Here is a 16,455-nt window from a genome sequence, read left to right on the forward strand (position 1 = left end):
TTGATTGGCCCCGATTCACTAAATACAAACTCAACTTAATCCTCATGACCTCTATGACACATTGACATTATATTCCTAGTGAGGAGCAATGAAGGGATTTGTAAATGAGTTAATATTGAGGAATTTGATTTACTTTCTTGATTTGACATTTTGATCACTTAATTGAACAAGGATTAAAACCTATTTGTTTATTCTAATTCTTGATGGATGCAAATATAATACAAATACTAAACCACAAAATATAAATGAAAGTTTAAACCATTTTGTTCCTTTCTCGCAAATAAGCTTCTAGATTATTTAATTACTACGAGTGTGTAGTAAATTCATCTTTTTATATTTTGTTGTACTTTTTCAAGATAAAAACTTGACCATATGAATTTTTAATGCAATTTTGATGTTATTATTTTCATGTTTTGTATGAGTGTGAAAGAATCTCTTAATTTGTTTGTTAAAATGTGACGAGTATCTAAAGATCTCCCAATTTTCTAATTTGTTTGCATTTCTATTATAATGTTTTCCATGAAATAAAAACAACTAATTTAAATCTAATTCTACTTAGACAAATAAATCTTCTGAGTCTACTATAATCTAAGAAAATATAAGTTATTTCTCCTTCGCAGTAGTGGTTATCTAATTACTAATTAAACTACTAAAATAAAATAACCTATAAATATGATGAAACTTAAAAGAAGCTCTTTATTGACATATCTCTTTCAACAATGGTGTGCTCCTATTTAACGAAAATTGGAAGATGGGGAAGACCTATATTTGGGAAGATTGAAAGATTATTTTGATGGTATTTAGAAGATTTGAAGCTTCTATGCAAAAAATTGAAAAAAGATATATATATATATATATATATATATATATATATATATATATATGCGTTGCACTAATCAAAGGTAGCCTATTAATTCTAAAGGTGATTCAAAATCCACTTGATAGAGAGAGAAATGAGAGGCTTTAAAAATAAATGGCCAAGAATGTAGAATAAAAGGCACCCCTATGTTAATCACAAGAAGTGTATAAGTAGGCGAAGAAGCTTCAAAATTATTGGGAAATGATTGAAAAATAATAAGAGAGGTGATTCTGAGTAAGAGGAGAGTAGATTTGGATAGGGGAGAAAGAGGCCCAATCACAACCTAAATCAACCAACAATTACAAGAACATGAAAGGTGGAAAAATCATCAATTTTTTGAAGAAATTATGCATCCTCCAAACATGATAGGGTCACACATTTTGTGGGCTTGAGTTGTCCTAGGTACTAGGGTAGGTTACTTAGATGATTGTATGGTCTATAAAGCAACCCTACAACTAAAGGCTTTACAAAAGTGTTTCTAAAGGGTGCGAAGACTTTGCGATCAAACAAAGGGATATGAAAGGTGGATAAGGCTAGGAAGGACACTTGAAAAACAAAAAGGAGATCATCACTAGTTGGAAATTGTTAAGAAGATATATTTCATGCCACATGGCTCATGAGATAGACAAGGTTATCATCTGATTACCATGGTGGCCAATGCAATTTTGGCCATTTCTAGATACAAGCACATGTGATTTTTTTTTAACAAACCTTGAAGGTGAAATTCATAAGTGGATATAAGTGCATGGGTCAAAGTGTCCCATGACTAGATGATGAGTGCTCCAAACTAATAACAAGCCTCAACTTTTTGAGTAACTCCACCTTATCCTTTTGATCATTGATTGAGTTCAAATTTCTAATGTTGAGTTTTTTGTTATAACATCTCAATGGGTCAAAGAGGTCAATACTGACAACACATTGCATTTTAGATAGGTCTATTTCCTTCTCAACATGTTATTTGCTTCTCCATTTCAATTACATATATCTTCATTACATTAATCAATTTGAACTACTTTAGTCTCGAAGTTAACTTAAAGGGAGTTAAATCCCATCAATTGCAAGGTGTGACTTATTTTATTACAATCCATATGCGTAGAAAATATCATGTTTTCATTTCAATTGTTATTCTTTAACAATTGTGATAGTGAAAAGAAGATAAAGATAGAGACCATAAACTAATAATAGGTTCCAATATTGCCTTAAATTCAAATTGTTAGAATACTTTTAGAGTCATTTGTCCCTTTTTAAAAATTATTTTAAACAATTACTAAATTATGATTTCATATAATTTATTGTCAAATTTTCAAGAAAAAAAAAACAATTAACGAACTTATAATTAATAATCTATGCAAACTTGAGCCCCTCTCTAAACAAATTAAAAAAAAATACAAATTTATGATTAATAATCATGCAAACTTGAACCCTCCTCTCTAAACAAATTAAACTTCCAAATTTTAAATTAAAATTGTTCTATTATTATTGAAAAAGGTTCCAAATATATAAAATTTCAACCTTGAAAATAAACGCAAATGTACTGTAATAAAAAAATTATACGCATATTTAAATACAAAATTTAAAATAGAATATACAATTTACAATTATAATTGGCAACTGCCACAATGATTTTAGATGCTGAAGACGTGTTAATTATATGGTAAAAAAAACTGAGCATCATTGGGCCCCAAAAAATTCAAGACCATAAAAAACAAAATGAAGTCAGAGTGTTGGCTGTTAAATCCTTGGTTTCTGTGAGCCGCTGTAGATCAACACGACCCAATAATCCCACTAAAGAAATCTCCGGACACCCTTTTTTGGTAGCAATGGAGGCCTCTTTGCTTGCTGTTCCTCCTCGAGAACTTGGCGCCCAAGGCTTCCAGGTAATCTTAAAAAATCTTACAAGTTCCCTAAACATAATCTTTTCAAATCAGAGAAGGATTAGTTGCAAGTAAACTTTTGCCAATAAATTTGTGGGTGACTTAACAAGTTTGTTTTTGATATTACTCAGATTCAATGGATTGGCAGATACTCCAATCAATGGATTGGCAGATACTCCAATCAATCTAATATGGATAATCTTGGTTTTCTTTAAATGAACAGAATATTTGTTCATTTTATTCCCAATTTAAGATGCAAGCAAATTAATAGCAGTTAAGAGTCCAATTTATAACCTGCCATGGCCATGTTATAGTGCTAACTATGGTTATGATTTTGGTCCAAGCCCTGGTGGGAATTTTTCGATGTGATTTTCAAGTCAGTATTTGAATGTGAATTCTAATGGATTGAAGATTACAGATAAGACATGTCATGATTTTGAAATTTAACTAGCCCTTATCTACTAGTTCCACTTCTACTCCCAACAATGTTGGGAGATAGGGCTTTGATTTCCATATAAGATTAAATCATGGGCTGTGAGATTACTATGGTCTATATAAATATGTAGGTAAATAGTACGACATAAGACTACTCATATCATCTGAATAACCAGATCTTAAAAGTCTAGTTGAAGCAAATTAATAAGTCTTTACTTATAAAATGTTAAATTTGGATACTAACCAAAATATATCTAATTTTTGAATTATGTTAGATGTATCTAATACTTCCCTCCTTAATGATTAAAGTAGATAGCGAGTTTGTGCAGATTACAAGCTTCAAGAGTCTGATTTCGACACAAACTTAATCAATGCGTAATTTTGACACCAATGCAACAAATATTACTAAGTGTCCTCATGGTCACCTTTCCATCTCAATAGAGTATGAGTAATTTGCCATTGCAATCCCCATATTAAATAGAAAGTGGTGTCAAATACTAAGTTCACTTAGTTGCAATTTCCAAGTGCAATATATATTAATTTGTCTGGAATATTGGGTTTTTCACTTGTTTGTCAATATAGCTAATATTAACAAGAAACTATATATCTTGCATCATCATATTGGGATAGCTAATCTCAAAATACTCAGTTGATTGTAATTATAGACTAAACAACAATATATTGCCTACTTTTTGAACAAAACAAAACCGTTTCATTCCAAAAGTTCATTCGGGGAATGAAACTGTAGTGGTTGATTGGAGACTGACCAGTAATGTGGTGTGTTTATGAGATGGGTGGAGAGATGTGACCATGATATATACGACAGGAATATAATTATGGTATAATCCCGAATTTAGGATATTATTAATATTGGTTTGTTGTTAGTTTGTTTCAACTGGACTAGAATGTGGTTAGTGTTAGATATATTAGATCTTATTCAAGAGTAAAATAATTTTTTGATAAAATCTTGAATTTAACATATTATTAGTATTGGTTGTTTGTTAGTTTATTTCAGCTAGGCTATTCTAGGATCTGGTTACCCGTGTGACATGAGTAAAATCTTATGTTGTATTATTTGCTTGCTTATTTATATAAGCTATTATAATGTAATCTGATGGCCCATGCTCTCCTCTACTCTCATCTCTTACATGGGCTCTCTGTTTAGTACATGACATAACTTTATCAGAATTGAACTGTTTTGTATTACATCCCATGGTCTGCTCTCCTTCCATCTCTTATATGGGCTCTCTATTATTACATGACACAACTTTCTTAGAATCGAACTATTTAGCACTTGACATAACTTTCTCGGAATGAATTGTAATGTATTTCATGATTTTGGATTTTGGATTTATCATGTGTGTGGAGGTTATCTATTTGGGTTTAGGGTTTAGGGTTCCTTTGCTGTATTATCTTTAGCACTTCTAATTTTTTATTGCAGTTTGCTGTACTCTTAAGACCCCTTGAACTACTTTAGTCATTAAAGGACATTAATATGATTTCCTCATTCTATCTTTCTCTCTTCAACCTTGTATACAACATAATTCATTAATGTCCTAAGTGGATGGGTGTCATATCCCATATGTAACTCAATGGAAGATTTTTGTATGTCTATGCAGGTTAACCACTTCTTTCCTTCGTTCATGTACAGTTATTATTTGTTTTGACCATGTCAACCAAAGCTCTTCTTGAGTTTCTACTTATACTTTTCTCTCTCGATGCATAATTATTTTGTGTTGGTTTGTGACATTGAAGGTCTCAGCACTAGGCCTAGGATGTTCAGGACTTTCAGGGGCATATGGTGACTATGCTTCAGAGGAAGATGCAACTGCTCTATTCCAACATGCTTTCAATAAGGGGGTCACGTTTTTTGACACTGCAGATATCTATGGCAATTTTACAAATGAAATATTAGTTGGGAAGGTGAACTTTCTAGTTTGATTTATACCTATATGCTCTCTTTTTCCACTATGCAGGAAATGGTTGAAATAGACTTTATGATTACTGGGTTACAGGCACTAAAATGTTTACCTAGAGAGAGTATTCAGATTGCAACAAAATTTGGTTGGCATTTGGATGGTAATGGAAAATTTGGAATAAAGGGCACTGCAGAGCACATTAGACAGGCTTGTGAAGCTAGCCTCCAGCGTTTGGGCACGGAGTACATCGACTTATACTACCAGCACCGTGTAGACACACAAGTTCCAATAGAGGAAACTGTAACTCCTATTTTTTCACTCTCAATGCTTGAACTAAAGCAGCATTTATCTGGTGGCTTTACTTTCAAATTTCATCTCTTAACTATTTTTTTTCTAGTTTAATTTTAGGAAAGTAATTTTACTTCAGTCCATGTCATCATTTATGCTTCAATTCCTTCAGCATAGATATCTTCCGATCTAAAAGATTAGGGTCTAAATTGCCTTGGTAGCTCAGCTTGTTGAGTTTCCTTTATCCCATTCTTGTACCTGGATAAGCTCATGCGATCACATGCAATATAAAACTAATCAGTGAGAAAGAACTGCTGATTAATTAATTTCATAAGCTATTCCTTTATTTTCCAAGTATCATTGCTTCCTTTTTGAGTGCCTATTAAATTTCCAAATTGCAATTGATCAATAGGTAGGGGAAATGAAGAAGCTTGTCCAGGAAGGGAAAATAAAGTATATTGGACTCTGTGAGGCTAGTGTAGATACAATAAGAAGAGCTTATGCAGTGCACCCTATTACTGCAGTACAGTATGAATGGTCCTTATGGTCTCGGGAGATTGAAGAAGAAATAATTCCTACATGCAGGTACTACAATTGCTTTATACGATTTCTAATCTATTTGAGAAAGTGTAAACTACAATCGATTACTCCTATGCATTCATAATAATTTCTGTCAATTTTGTTAGTTGAGTTAGGGTGGTGAGTACAATTTGAATGATTTGCTCCACTCCATATAACTTGTTACCCCCACTTAGCAACAAAAGATATGGAAATGCTGCCAAAATTTATAGATAGAAGGTCGACAATCTATCTTTTAAACTGAATGCAACCATTTATTTCCTCCCTTAGCATTCTTAAAATCTTGTAAAACATCATGAAGGTCATTTCTTCCTATGACAACATACTTTGGTTGTTATTCCAATAGTAAGTGTTTGTGGTAGGTTAAGAATTGGAATTGCATTATTGTTTTGGCCCAGGACATTACATTTAAGAGGTACCTCAGCAAAGTTTTCATGATTTCTGTCTCTCAGCTCCCTTTTGAAAGGAGTAATGTTCAAGCCCTCCAGCATACTATTAGTTTGATTACTCGGATTACCCTTTATTTCAAAACCATCTTTCGTTTTGTATGGTTTTTTCAGGATCCTTAAACAGCGTTTCCCAGTAAAATTGTTGTTCTTCTTTTTGGTATTGGTATGTGAATAACTTGGATTCATTTGGAAATTAGGTATCTATCATAAAATTGATTCTTAATGAACTTTCCTTTCTACGACAATCATTTGATCAGGTTTTCAGGAAGGGTATCTAAACATGTAAAACTGTTTGTTTTTGCTTCATTTTTAATGAAAAATCCAGTTTCAAACCCATCTTCTTTGAATTTTAACTATTTAAAAAAGGTATCATTTTGTGTCTCCATATTTCAATTATGATGGAAAAAGGTTCATCTTAATTATTAACTTGTAATTATGACCTTCCCTTATATGATTAGTAGGGAATGAAGGGGAAGTATGCCCATGCACATACTACTAGATAACCTTTACTAGGTTTCAGATAGCAGAAAATGAAGGCTTGTCTACACTGACTCTGCATATCTTTGTTTCAGTTGTCACCAAGATTAGGCTACATCAACATTTCTATTAAAGATCCTTTGCATTGTGCAATTCCTTGTAAGTATGATGAAAGATAATGATCCTATGCAAAATTGGAAGATTAATATCCTACACAAGCACTTAGGTCTCTGCATCATCATTAGTCCTCATAGGAATGTTCAACAAGAAGGTGTCCAACAATACTCCTTTCTGACCCTCATGAGACAACTAGCTCCTGCCATGGCAAGGTTCTTTTTGAGTTCTTATTGAAAATTTTGCACACTCCTAGGACAGTCATTTCCCTCTTTATCAAAGGGAATCACAATGAAATACCCTCTAGAGACTCCATTTGGTTAAACAGGTCCTCCTGTTGCATTTTCCACTTAAGAGAAGGTGCCTTCAATATTAGTAAAAGATTGGCAAGGACTTTCTCTCATTCTCGAAAGGTTTTGTGGTTTCTTTTTCTTCCATATTCAGATTAGGAAAAGCTTTCCCAATGAATTCAAGAATCCTTTAATTTTCTCTTCCAATGAAGAGAGCACAGAGACAAATTCTTGTCTTCAGACTCTTGCTTCGCCCATTTTCTGTTAAAATCAGCACCTGGTTATCAATGCTACTTCACTATGACTAGCAAGTGGTTAGTTGTTTCTTCACTCTATTACACATCATATAAAAAAGGGCTCTGTCATCCCATCCTCTTGACCATGTGATGGGTGAATATCCTTTTTTAAGCTGCCATCCAGGTAAATGTATCTTCTTTTGACAAACCTTTCCATAGCAGATTTGAAAAATCAAAAACTTCTACCTAATGTTCAATAGCAGAAGGAAGTGACAAGTCATCCTGATTTCACCATGTAACACTTAATTTTTTTTACTGCCCCCAGGATCTATTAGCCTGAGCTTGTTGTTCAACAACTCTGCCTTCTCCTGAGAAACCCCTTCCATTGTAGCATCTCACCATTCTCTATTTTGGCCTCCCATATCTCCAATTGTTTGCTAATAATTGTCATCCCCAAATTCTAGACAAAATAAAGTAGTCTATTGTAGACAAGGGATAAAAGACACTAGCCTTTTTCTCATTCACAAGTTCTACACAAAAATCATTTTTGTTCCATCTCTCAACTCCCGCCTTAAGTATTCTCCGACTGAGTCTCTCCAAATTTGGATGTAAGTGCCAAATGTGGGATATCTGACACAGCAACCTGGATGTGCATATTTAGGATGGACTTAAATCATTCATATATTTCTTCCTGATAATGGAGCTCCAAACTTGATCAGCCTTTGAATACATTCTTTGTACCAGCTTTTATCCTGGTGATGAATTTAGTAAGTACATCGTCCTTTATCTGCTCTCCCAACAGTTAGTCTGCATACCATCTCCCATATTAGAAGAGTAATTTACCCGTCCTTTAAGATCCCCTGTCACAGAAAGTTCTGCATTATAGATGTCATTATTGAAACGACTATCTTAAGTCCTTTTAAATAGGAGAAGAGATAAGTACTGATTTATTGCAATAATTGTAGGCTAGCAGCCTCACAAGTTGCAATAACTTCATTCAGTTGGATATTTATATTTCTGATTACTTGGATTGAAAATTAAACACATTTGCTTATAAGTTATAGGATTTATTTCCAGATTCCTCACTTTCATAGTCATTCATATAAATAATAAAAATATAATGACAACTATTTTCGGCTGATATTCTTAGTTATTCAACATGTTGAGTTGTATTGGAGCGGGTTAATGCCATGTAATGGAGTTCTTTAGCTTATAACAAATAAAGATAAATTTTCTGACCTTGTCATGGAGACATTGAAGAGCTTTAAATTTTTTTTGTTTCTTTTGATTGTGTTACATTTTAGATCACATTATTGCAATCTGAAGGAACATCAATTGTTCCTTTTTCTCACTAGGGAACTAGGCATTGGAATAGTGCCCTATAGTCCATTGGGTCGTGGTTTTTTCTCTGGAAAGGTTTTCAAAGCGACGACCTATGAGAACACACGGTGGGTACGTTCACCTATCCCGTTATTTTCTATGATGCTTCCTTTCTTACTGCATTTCTGATGGATAGATATTTTCTTTATATCAAATAATGTAGTATTATAGATCTAAATGTGAAAAAAGAATTCATCAAAAGAACCTACCTTTTACAAAGGGATGAAGGGGATATTTGCCCTTAAATTTTGAGAAAATCAGCATTTTTCCAAGTTTCAGGGATACAAATATTTTTTTCTGAATTTCAGGAACAATGTGGGAAAGCTATTAAAATAACTTATAATATATAAAATTAATATTTAAATTTTTTAAATGCAGATGAATAAATTTGTCTACAAATGATATAAACAAATCAAAAGAAGCTGAATTTTTAATATAATCCATGTGATACACTGATCATCACAGACATGACATGAAGCATGATATATATTGAGAGATCCCTAATAAGGAAATACTGGAACGTTCATAATATTAGGTTCATTGAGCAATAGGCTAAGAAATCCAAGTCATTATCCAATTTATATCTTGGAATCTGCTCCTTTTCTTCCTCTTTTGGTGAATGCAACACAACAAAGGGCATGATTTTTAAAAGTTTATTTGGGTTGGGAAGCTTCGTTGGGCTTCCCTTTTTAGGTTTTTCCTTGTTTTAGTTTTGTTTCCAAATAGAATAAAAATAGGATGCCTTCAAAGCTTAAAAAATGGGGGATAGGGAGGGAATGTCCCCTCCAAGTTCCTAAGACATCATCCAAACACACATGGATGTGTCCCCATAGAACTTTTGAGTAAACCTAGTTGTAGATAGGAAAAAAGCAAGGAAGCTTACCGAAAACTATGATTAAGTTATTAACAATGCTTCTTTGTATATCCACTTTGAGAATTTGTTTGCTTTTAGAGGGTTGCAAGGTAAAGCTAAATCGAGCACAACCAAGGCATTAGATGTGGAGACACTTTCTGAAACTTCAGGTGAGTTGAATATCACCACCTTATGGAGGAGTTGGTAAGAAATCATCACATCCAATGGAAACTAGTGCAGAGATAGGTGGTCGTATAGCCGTGGGAACCAATGGATTGGTTTATTGTTATATGACCATGTGGTTAGTCGGGTGGATTTGATCTCCCTGCCTCTTATAGAATGTGAGATGGACGCCCAAGGGTTCATCTTCTTTTTCTTTTCATTTACAACCTAATGAAATATTTCATGTTGAGAACATGTCTCATATTTGAAGGGAAAGGGACCTACTAACACTTACACAATGGGGATATTTTTTCCTTAAGTTTACGAGGAATGAGTGTGAACTCTAAAAGCCTTTTGTTTTGAGTGCAAGCTACTATCATCTTCACATGCTCATTGTAGATGGGGCATTCAAATACCACATTCTCATAATCTAGTTGTTAGTGTCATTGTTTCCATTTGTAATAACCCTTGCTGCAAATTAAATCAGATTTGATAGTTTCTCTAATTTCTGTTTCAAATTTGCAAATATACATTCCGTGAAATTGCGTATGAAGGAAATTTTCTCCAAAACACCACTTAATGAACCTGAAACTTAATATAACCGAAAATATTCTCCATTTCTGTTATTATTGCTCCTAAATACATCGGATAACAGTCATAATATCTGCTGCATTCTACATCACAAAGATATTAAAAAATAGGGGCTCAAACACTAAGGAAATCAACTGCAAACTTCAAATAAACCCTCCAAATCTCAGATAAATGTTTATAACAGAAATACATTTGAAATAAAGCTTCCACAACAGCATAAGAACAGCAAGATATGTTGCTCACAACAGGAACGCAAAACTGAAACTAATCTTCTACTCTAAGCACTCCAAACTCCTACAAACACCTACAAACACCCTAAGAAAACAACATGAGAAAAGTTCTGCACACATAAATCTCTGGATGAGATTGCTAGTGGAAACTCTTAGACCCACTGTCCTTGAGCCTCAATCTCCCTGGTTTATCAGCCCTGGAGATTTCACCTTCTTTGGTTTACTAGCTTCCGAAGGAAAACAACTTTTGCTTGTTGAAAATGACAAGATAACAACTCAAATTAGATAAATAGAAATATGTTCAAACACAATTTTGGGCACCCAAATCCATGCCTAGGAGGGAAAGTTTAAATTTCAAATTTGAAACATTCACTTGTCCTTTGTCCTCCAACTCTTAACATTCTATTCTGAACTGTTGACTTAATCTCCTTATTTAATAATTTCTATTTTCACCTCATAAACCAAATTTGCTATTTCCAAACTCACGCCCCCTTTTCGATTTTAGCAACAATTCAAATTAATTGCCATTAATTCAAATTTGAATAATTCCTTTTTGGCAATTAGACTTTCCCAGCTTATTTGCAGGTCCTGATTGACTATTTTTAGATAACCAGGCTTACTATAAATAGTAAGTTTGTAAATTTAGAAAGGGGACATGACACTCTCTAAATTTTCAGATAGCTTTATTAGGAAGAATGTTGATGTCTATCCTATGTATATCCATGTATGGGTCGAAAGGAAGCTTTGCTTAGTTTCTCTCTAGTATCTATATTTAATACACATCTTTCAAGTGTGTCTTGTATTGTCTTCAGTGTGGTTTGTTCCATAAACAAAAAAGGAGTTGAAAGTCATGGATAAATGTGAAAATATTGGATTGAAGAATCAAAATGTAAGTCAGGTCGATATGTGACCTTTGAGAATCCTCCAACTATCATTAAAATGTTTGAAATTACACAAAAAGAAAAACCTTTGAAAAATAAATTCATCTCATAATTTCCAAAATATTAATGTGCTATGTGGCCTCAGTTCGCCACAATTGAGGTTCTTGGCTAAAACACATTGAATTTATAACTTTAAGTCTTTAAGCTATGCCAAGAAACGTATGCCCATAGGAGATCTCAGATCATGCTTGACAACTATGGAACAATTGATACAAAGTGGAATCATCCCCATCAAGTTTAGGATGACTGATTTTTGCTATGGGGAAGATTGAAGCATCATATTCTTCTAAAATAATTGTGGGAAGAAAACTCAAAATGCTTTCCTTTCTTTCTCTGTGTCAAATTCTTCATAAGCAGCCAACTTAACAATGAAAAAAATAAAAGGAGATTTCTTTGTCACTGCCAAGCTAGACACCAATTTGTTATATGAAACCTGTTAAATTTGAACCAGAATAAATAGAAAGTAGAAAACTAAACTTATAAACAACACAAACACAAGAGCTTATCCTGGGAAAACCCTCCACCTGAGGGTGAAAAACCCAGCCCACTCAAAAATGAACTTTATTATATCTCTGAAAATGAATACAACTGTTGATAGTTTCAGATTACTATCAATCACAATAAGATAAGTTTGATTCTCTACAAATCAATCATGACAATGAAGTCAAATGATACATCTCATATACATTCTATAAACCTTCATAAGACTGAAAACTCTGAACACAGAAAACATATAAGATTACTGATCTGACAGACTACATGCACAATGTTCTCAACTCGCTACCAGACAAACGAGAGAAGCCAGCAATATTTAACTATCCATCTCTGCCGCAGAAGAAGAAGAGCCACGAAAATGGAAGGGTGATGAATATAAAGAATCGGAATTGCAAGTGAAGAGACTCCACGAAGGAAGAGGAAAAGACACCGACAGCCACATCTTCACCGACAGCCACATAGACATGAAAAGTCACCGACAGCCACAAATTCACCGACAGCCAAATAGACATGAAAAGTCACCGACAGCCACAAAGACATCTTCACCGACAGAACATGAAAAGAAAACGGAAGCCAATGAACTGAAGCAGGATAAATAAAGGTAACTGAATCCACAAGATAAATAAGAGACGTTGCATCTTGGATCTCTATCGCAGCTATAACCTCAACAAAACCTCACTAGAGAATCCCATAAAGGATTTTTTTTATCATTTACCTTAAGTTGTTCGAATTGTGCCTCTTTGGATTTAACATTTTAACCAATCTTGTGATAATTTTCAGCTCCATCAAACCATCTAAGGCCCTTAATTTATATTTGTTCCTTTTATTCTCAAGCTGAAATGTTTGAGTTTTACATAAAATGACATGCTCAACCATCCACCATTGTAGTATATTGTTCTTAACATAAGGGACTGTCTTATCAAATTATTGAATTTAATTTCCATGAGTGGATAATCATAATGGTATAAAAGGGCAGTAAAGAGACAATTAGAGAAAAATATGCTTAAAATTGATTCCCCATGCACCTCAAAAAGTGGTTTCAGTAAAACTAAAGAGGTTGATGGAGTTAGAAACTAGAGGACAAAAAGTTTTGGCAGCATAAAACTAAATGCAAAAGAAGAGGGGAAAAAAGGCTTTGTATGAGGAGGGAGGGGATGGAGAGCCGAGGTCTGCAACAGGTGTTTTTTGGGGTCGAGGAAGAGGTCGACAAAAAGGGCGTTTCCTCCCATGGCCCCTGCCCCAATGGGTTTGGGAGGATGCCCGGAAAACTTCAAGAGTCAACGAGGGCAGGGGAACAAGCGAAAATGTCCAGACTGTTCTCAAAAAAGGGTGAGATCGACAACCCTCCAACAAAGAACGAATGGAGACCAAAGAACGTGTTCTCGAAAGCACGTCCTGTTATGGGAAGGAGAATTTCGTTGCATATGGAGGATGAGGAATGGAAGCTTGCAGTGAAAACACTCAAAGATAAAGGCCTCTTTGTCAAATAGGCAGGGGATTGGCCCGTGCTACCTGTTGATGTGTTTTTAATGCACATACGAACACAGGATAAAATACCAAAGTATCTTATCCTCTCCTGAACAAAGTTTCCCCGAATGCTGAAGGTTTTGCTGAAGGATCAATCGAGGCAACTCCAAGGTTCTTGTATGTAGGTTCTCTACTTGTGGATAAGCTCTTGCGGTATGATGTGATTTGCTGGAATCACAAGGGGACTTACATTTGATGACCTGAGCGTCTGATTTGCTTTGGATATCACTGGAACGTGGGTCTTTACTGATCCTTGATTTTTAAAAAAGGGAAAAGGATAAGGGTTGGAGAAGGATCTAATTCTAAGACTAAGAATGTAGGAGCAATGGATGACCTTTGATGAAATTCTAACTAAGTCTTGCTTTGACATGCTATGATCATCTCCACAAGGTTAGTGCGATCTTCTAAGGATAGCTTTATGATGTTCAGATCACCGCTACAAGCATAGACACCGTTAGGTTGATGCATATCAATGAAGAAGCAATAATTGAAGTTAAGCTTAAGTTGAATGATTCCAGTTGACTACGCAAGGCAAGTTTGCAATCAACAAACCGCTAGTAGTATGGATATACAAATTTCACCATTGATCATACAAATTTCTTCCATTCATCTAATAACATGAAATTAAATTTAAGAAGTATAGAGACCATGCAAATTGTAGAATCGACACATAGAATTCACCATTCCTTCAATGAAGTTTACATGTCTTTTGCAACAATCTCTTGGCAACAATCTTTGCCTTCTCTTTCTACTCTACTCTAAAATGCTATCTACTATTGAGCTACTAATTATTGACTATCTCTCTTTTGCTAACTCCTAACTATTCACTGACTATTCTCTTACAAATGAAGAGCCAGGGCTTTATATAGAGAGCCCTTTACAAATTGACGGCTCTGATTGACTCAGAATCAATGGCTAGGATTACAAGATGAAAACCCTAATTAGGGTTTGTTATAACAAACACCTCAGCCAATGAAAAAATTACATTCAATGAGTGTGGACCAATAGGAAGTAGGGGTAGGTACACCGAAGTTTGTGCCGTCCCCGATGAGTCAGGTACATTGAATTTGAACATGCTGAGGTGGACCAATCCGACTGGAGGAAAAGTGACTGGGATGCCACCTTGTCTGACGTTTGTATCTTGGTTGATCCTCCTCTGTCCTTGATGCGAAGAAAGATGCACTCCTTGATCTTCTATGTGCTTGATGAGGCTTCCTTACTATCAAATTTTCTTTCTCCGGTAGCATACCTCGCCTTGAAGTGTTAGTAAGGTCATTCTTCTCTATCATCATGTGGGTCTTTTGTGTGGTAGAATGGAGTCTTTTGAGGCTAGCCTGGAACTCTTAGAACACTTGTAGTCTTCCAATGCTTCAAAACACCTTGAGTCCTCCTCCATGCCTTTGAAGTGTCCTTGATAATGATGGGCTTAGAATAGGTCGTCTTTGTCCTGGCCTGATTTTCTTCCATTTGCAGAACAAACCAAAAGGTGATTAAGTACAAATAAATTCATTCTAACATAGCATTTCCTTTAATATCTTTGACAAGAAGGCATTAGAATGAAATTCGCTCAAGATCCTCTCCAGGGACAAGCCCTACAATAAAATTCGCTCAGGACCCTTTGGAAGGGTCAGGAGCAAAATTTGACAAAGTTGCTCAATTAGACCTCATTTTCATCATTACGTTACCAAGATCAAGTCATTCGCCTCCAAAATTGTCTAGGAATAGATTTTGCTCAAAGACCTAGGCAAAATATTAGACCTCCTAGGAATTTCGCTCTGGACCCTTTGGAAGCGTCAGGAGTGAAATTTGCATTCTTGGCTCAAATCACATTCCTTTAGCCTTTCACTTCACTTGACCTTTGAATCGCTTTCTTTTGAAGACATCATTGATTTGACCCCCAAAAAGACCAAAAAAGAGGATTTCGCTTTGGACCTTGACCAAGGACAGGACCTATAAGGAATTTTGCTCTGGACCCTTTGGAAGGGTTAGGAGCGAAATTTGCATTTTAGGATAAAATCTTCACATTTTGTGACCGCAACTTGATCAAATGCATGCCTAAGGATGTTTTTAATCTCAATCAACGCTAGGTTTGATGCAAAATTGGGAGCAAAATAGAGGTTTTAAGGATTTCGCTCTGGACCCTCTGGAAGGGTCGGGAGCAAAATTCTTCCTTAGGCTCAAATTCTACCATTTCCTTACTCCAAATTGCCTCCCAAGACAAGCACATGCTAGCCTTCTCCCCACCAAGGCGTAGGAATCCATATCTTAGTCTTCATCATGAGCAAACTAGGTCATTTTGAGAATTTCGCTCTGGACCCTTTGGAAGGGTCGGGAGCGAAATTCAAGATTTGCTTTTTTTCCTTCACCTAGATTCATTCTTCATACCTTGTTTTCCTTTGACACTCAACTTTGGATCCCTCTCTCATGAAGACAACACTTGCTTGACCTCAAAATGGCTTGAAAGGAGAAATTCGCTCAAAACCATGGCCAGGGACAAGACCCATTTAGAATTTCGCTCTGGACCCTTTGGAAGGGTAAAGAGCGAAATACAAGTTTTAGCTCAATTCCTTCACTTAGCTCTATCCTTCTCACTTTCTATACCTGGACTCTCATCTTTGAATCCTTCCCCTATGAAGACAACACTTTGTTTGACCTCAAAATGGCATGAAAGGAGAATTTTGCTAAAAACCATGGCTAGGGATATGACCTATTTAGGATTTCGCTTTGGACCCTTTGGAAGGGTCAGGAGTGAAATT

General features: G+C 35.1%; 1 protein-coding gene across 4 annotated transcripts in view; it reads left to right on the forward strand.

Moving 5' to 3' along the window:
- The first annotated feature begins 2,506 nt into the window (after positions 1 to 2,506).
- Positions 2,507 to 16,455, forward strand: part of LOC131051791 (probable aldo-keto reductase 1) — a 63,501-nt gene continuing 49,552 nt past the window's right edge. The window contains exons 1-5 of one of the 4 annotated variants that reach the window (XM_057986392.2): positions 2,511 to 2,736; positions 4,924 to 5,091; positions 5,184 to 5,387; positions 5,788 to 5,960; positions 8,825 to 8,972. In XM_057986392.2, coding sequence (XP_057842375.2) covers positions 2,680 to 2,736; positions 4,924 to 5,091; positions 5,184 to 5,387; positions 5,788 to 5,960; positions 8,825 to 8,972 — 750 coding nt within the window. In that variant the 5' untranslated portion in view covers positions 2,511 to 2,679. Of the gene's footprint in view, positions 2,737 to 4,923; positions 5,092 to 5,183; positions 5,388 to 5,787; positions 5,961 to 8,824; positions 8,973 to 16,455 lie in introns of all 4 variants that reach the window. The other 3 variants (XM_057986394.2, XM_057986395.2, XM_059214714.1) reach the window with 3 other exon arrangements.

This window comes from Cryptomeria japonica, chromosome 11 (assembly GCF_030272615.1).
Source record: "Cryptomeria japonica chromosome 11, Sugi_1.0, whole genome shotgun sequence".
Lineage (NCBI taxonomy): Eukaryota > Viridiplantae > Streptophyta > Pinopsida > Cupressales > Cupressaceae > Cryptomeria > Cryptomeria japonica.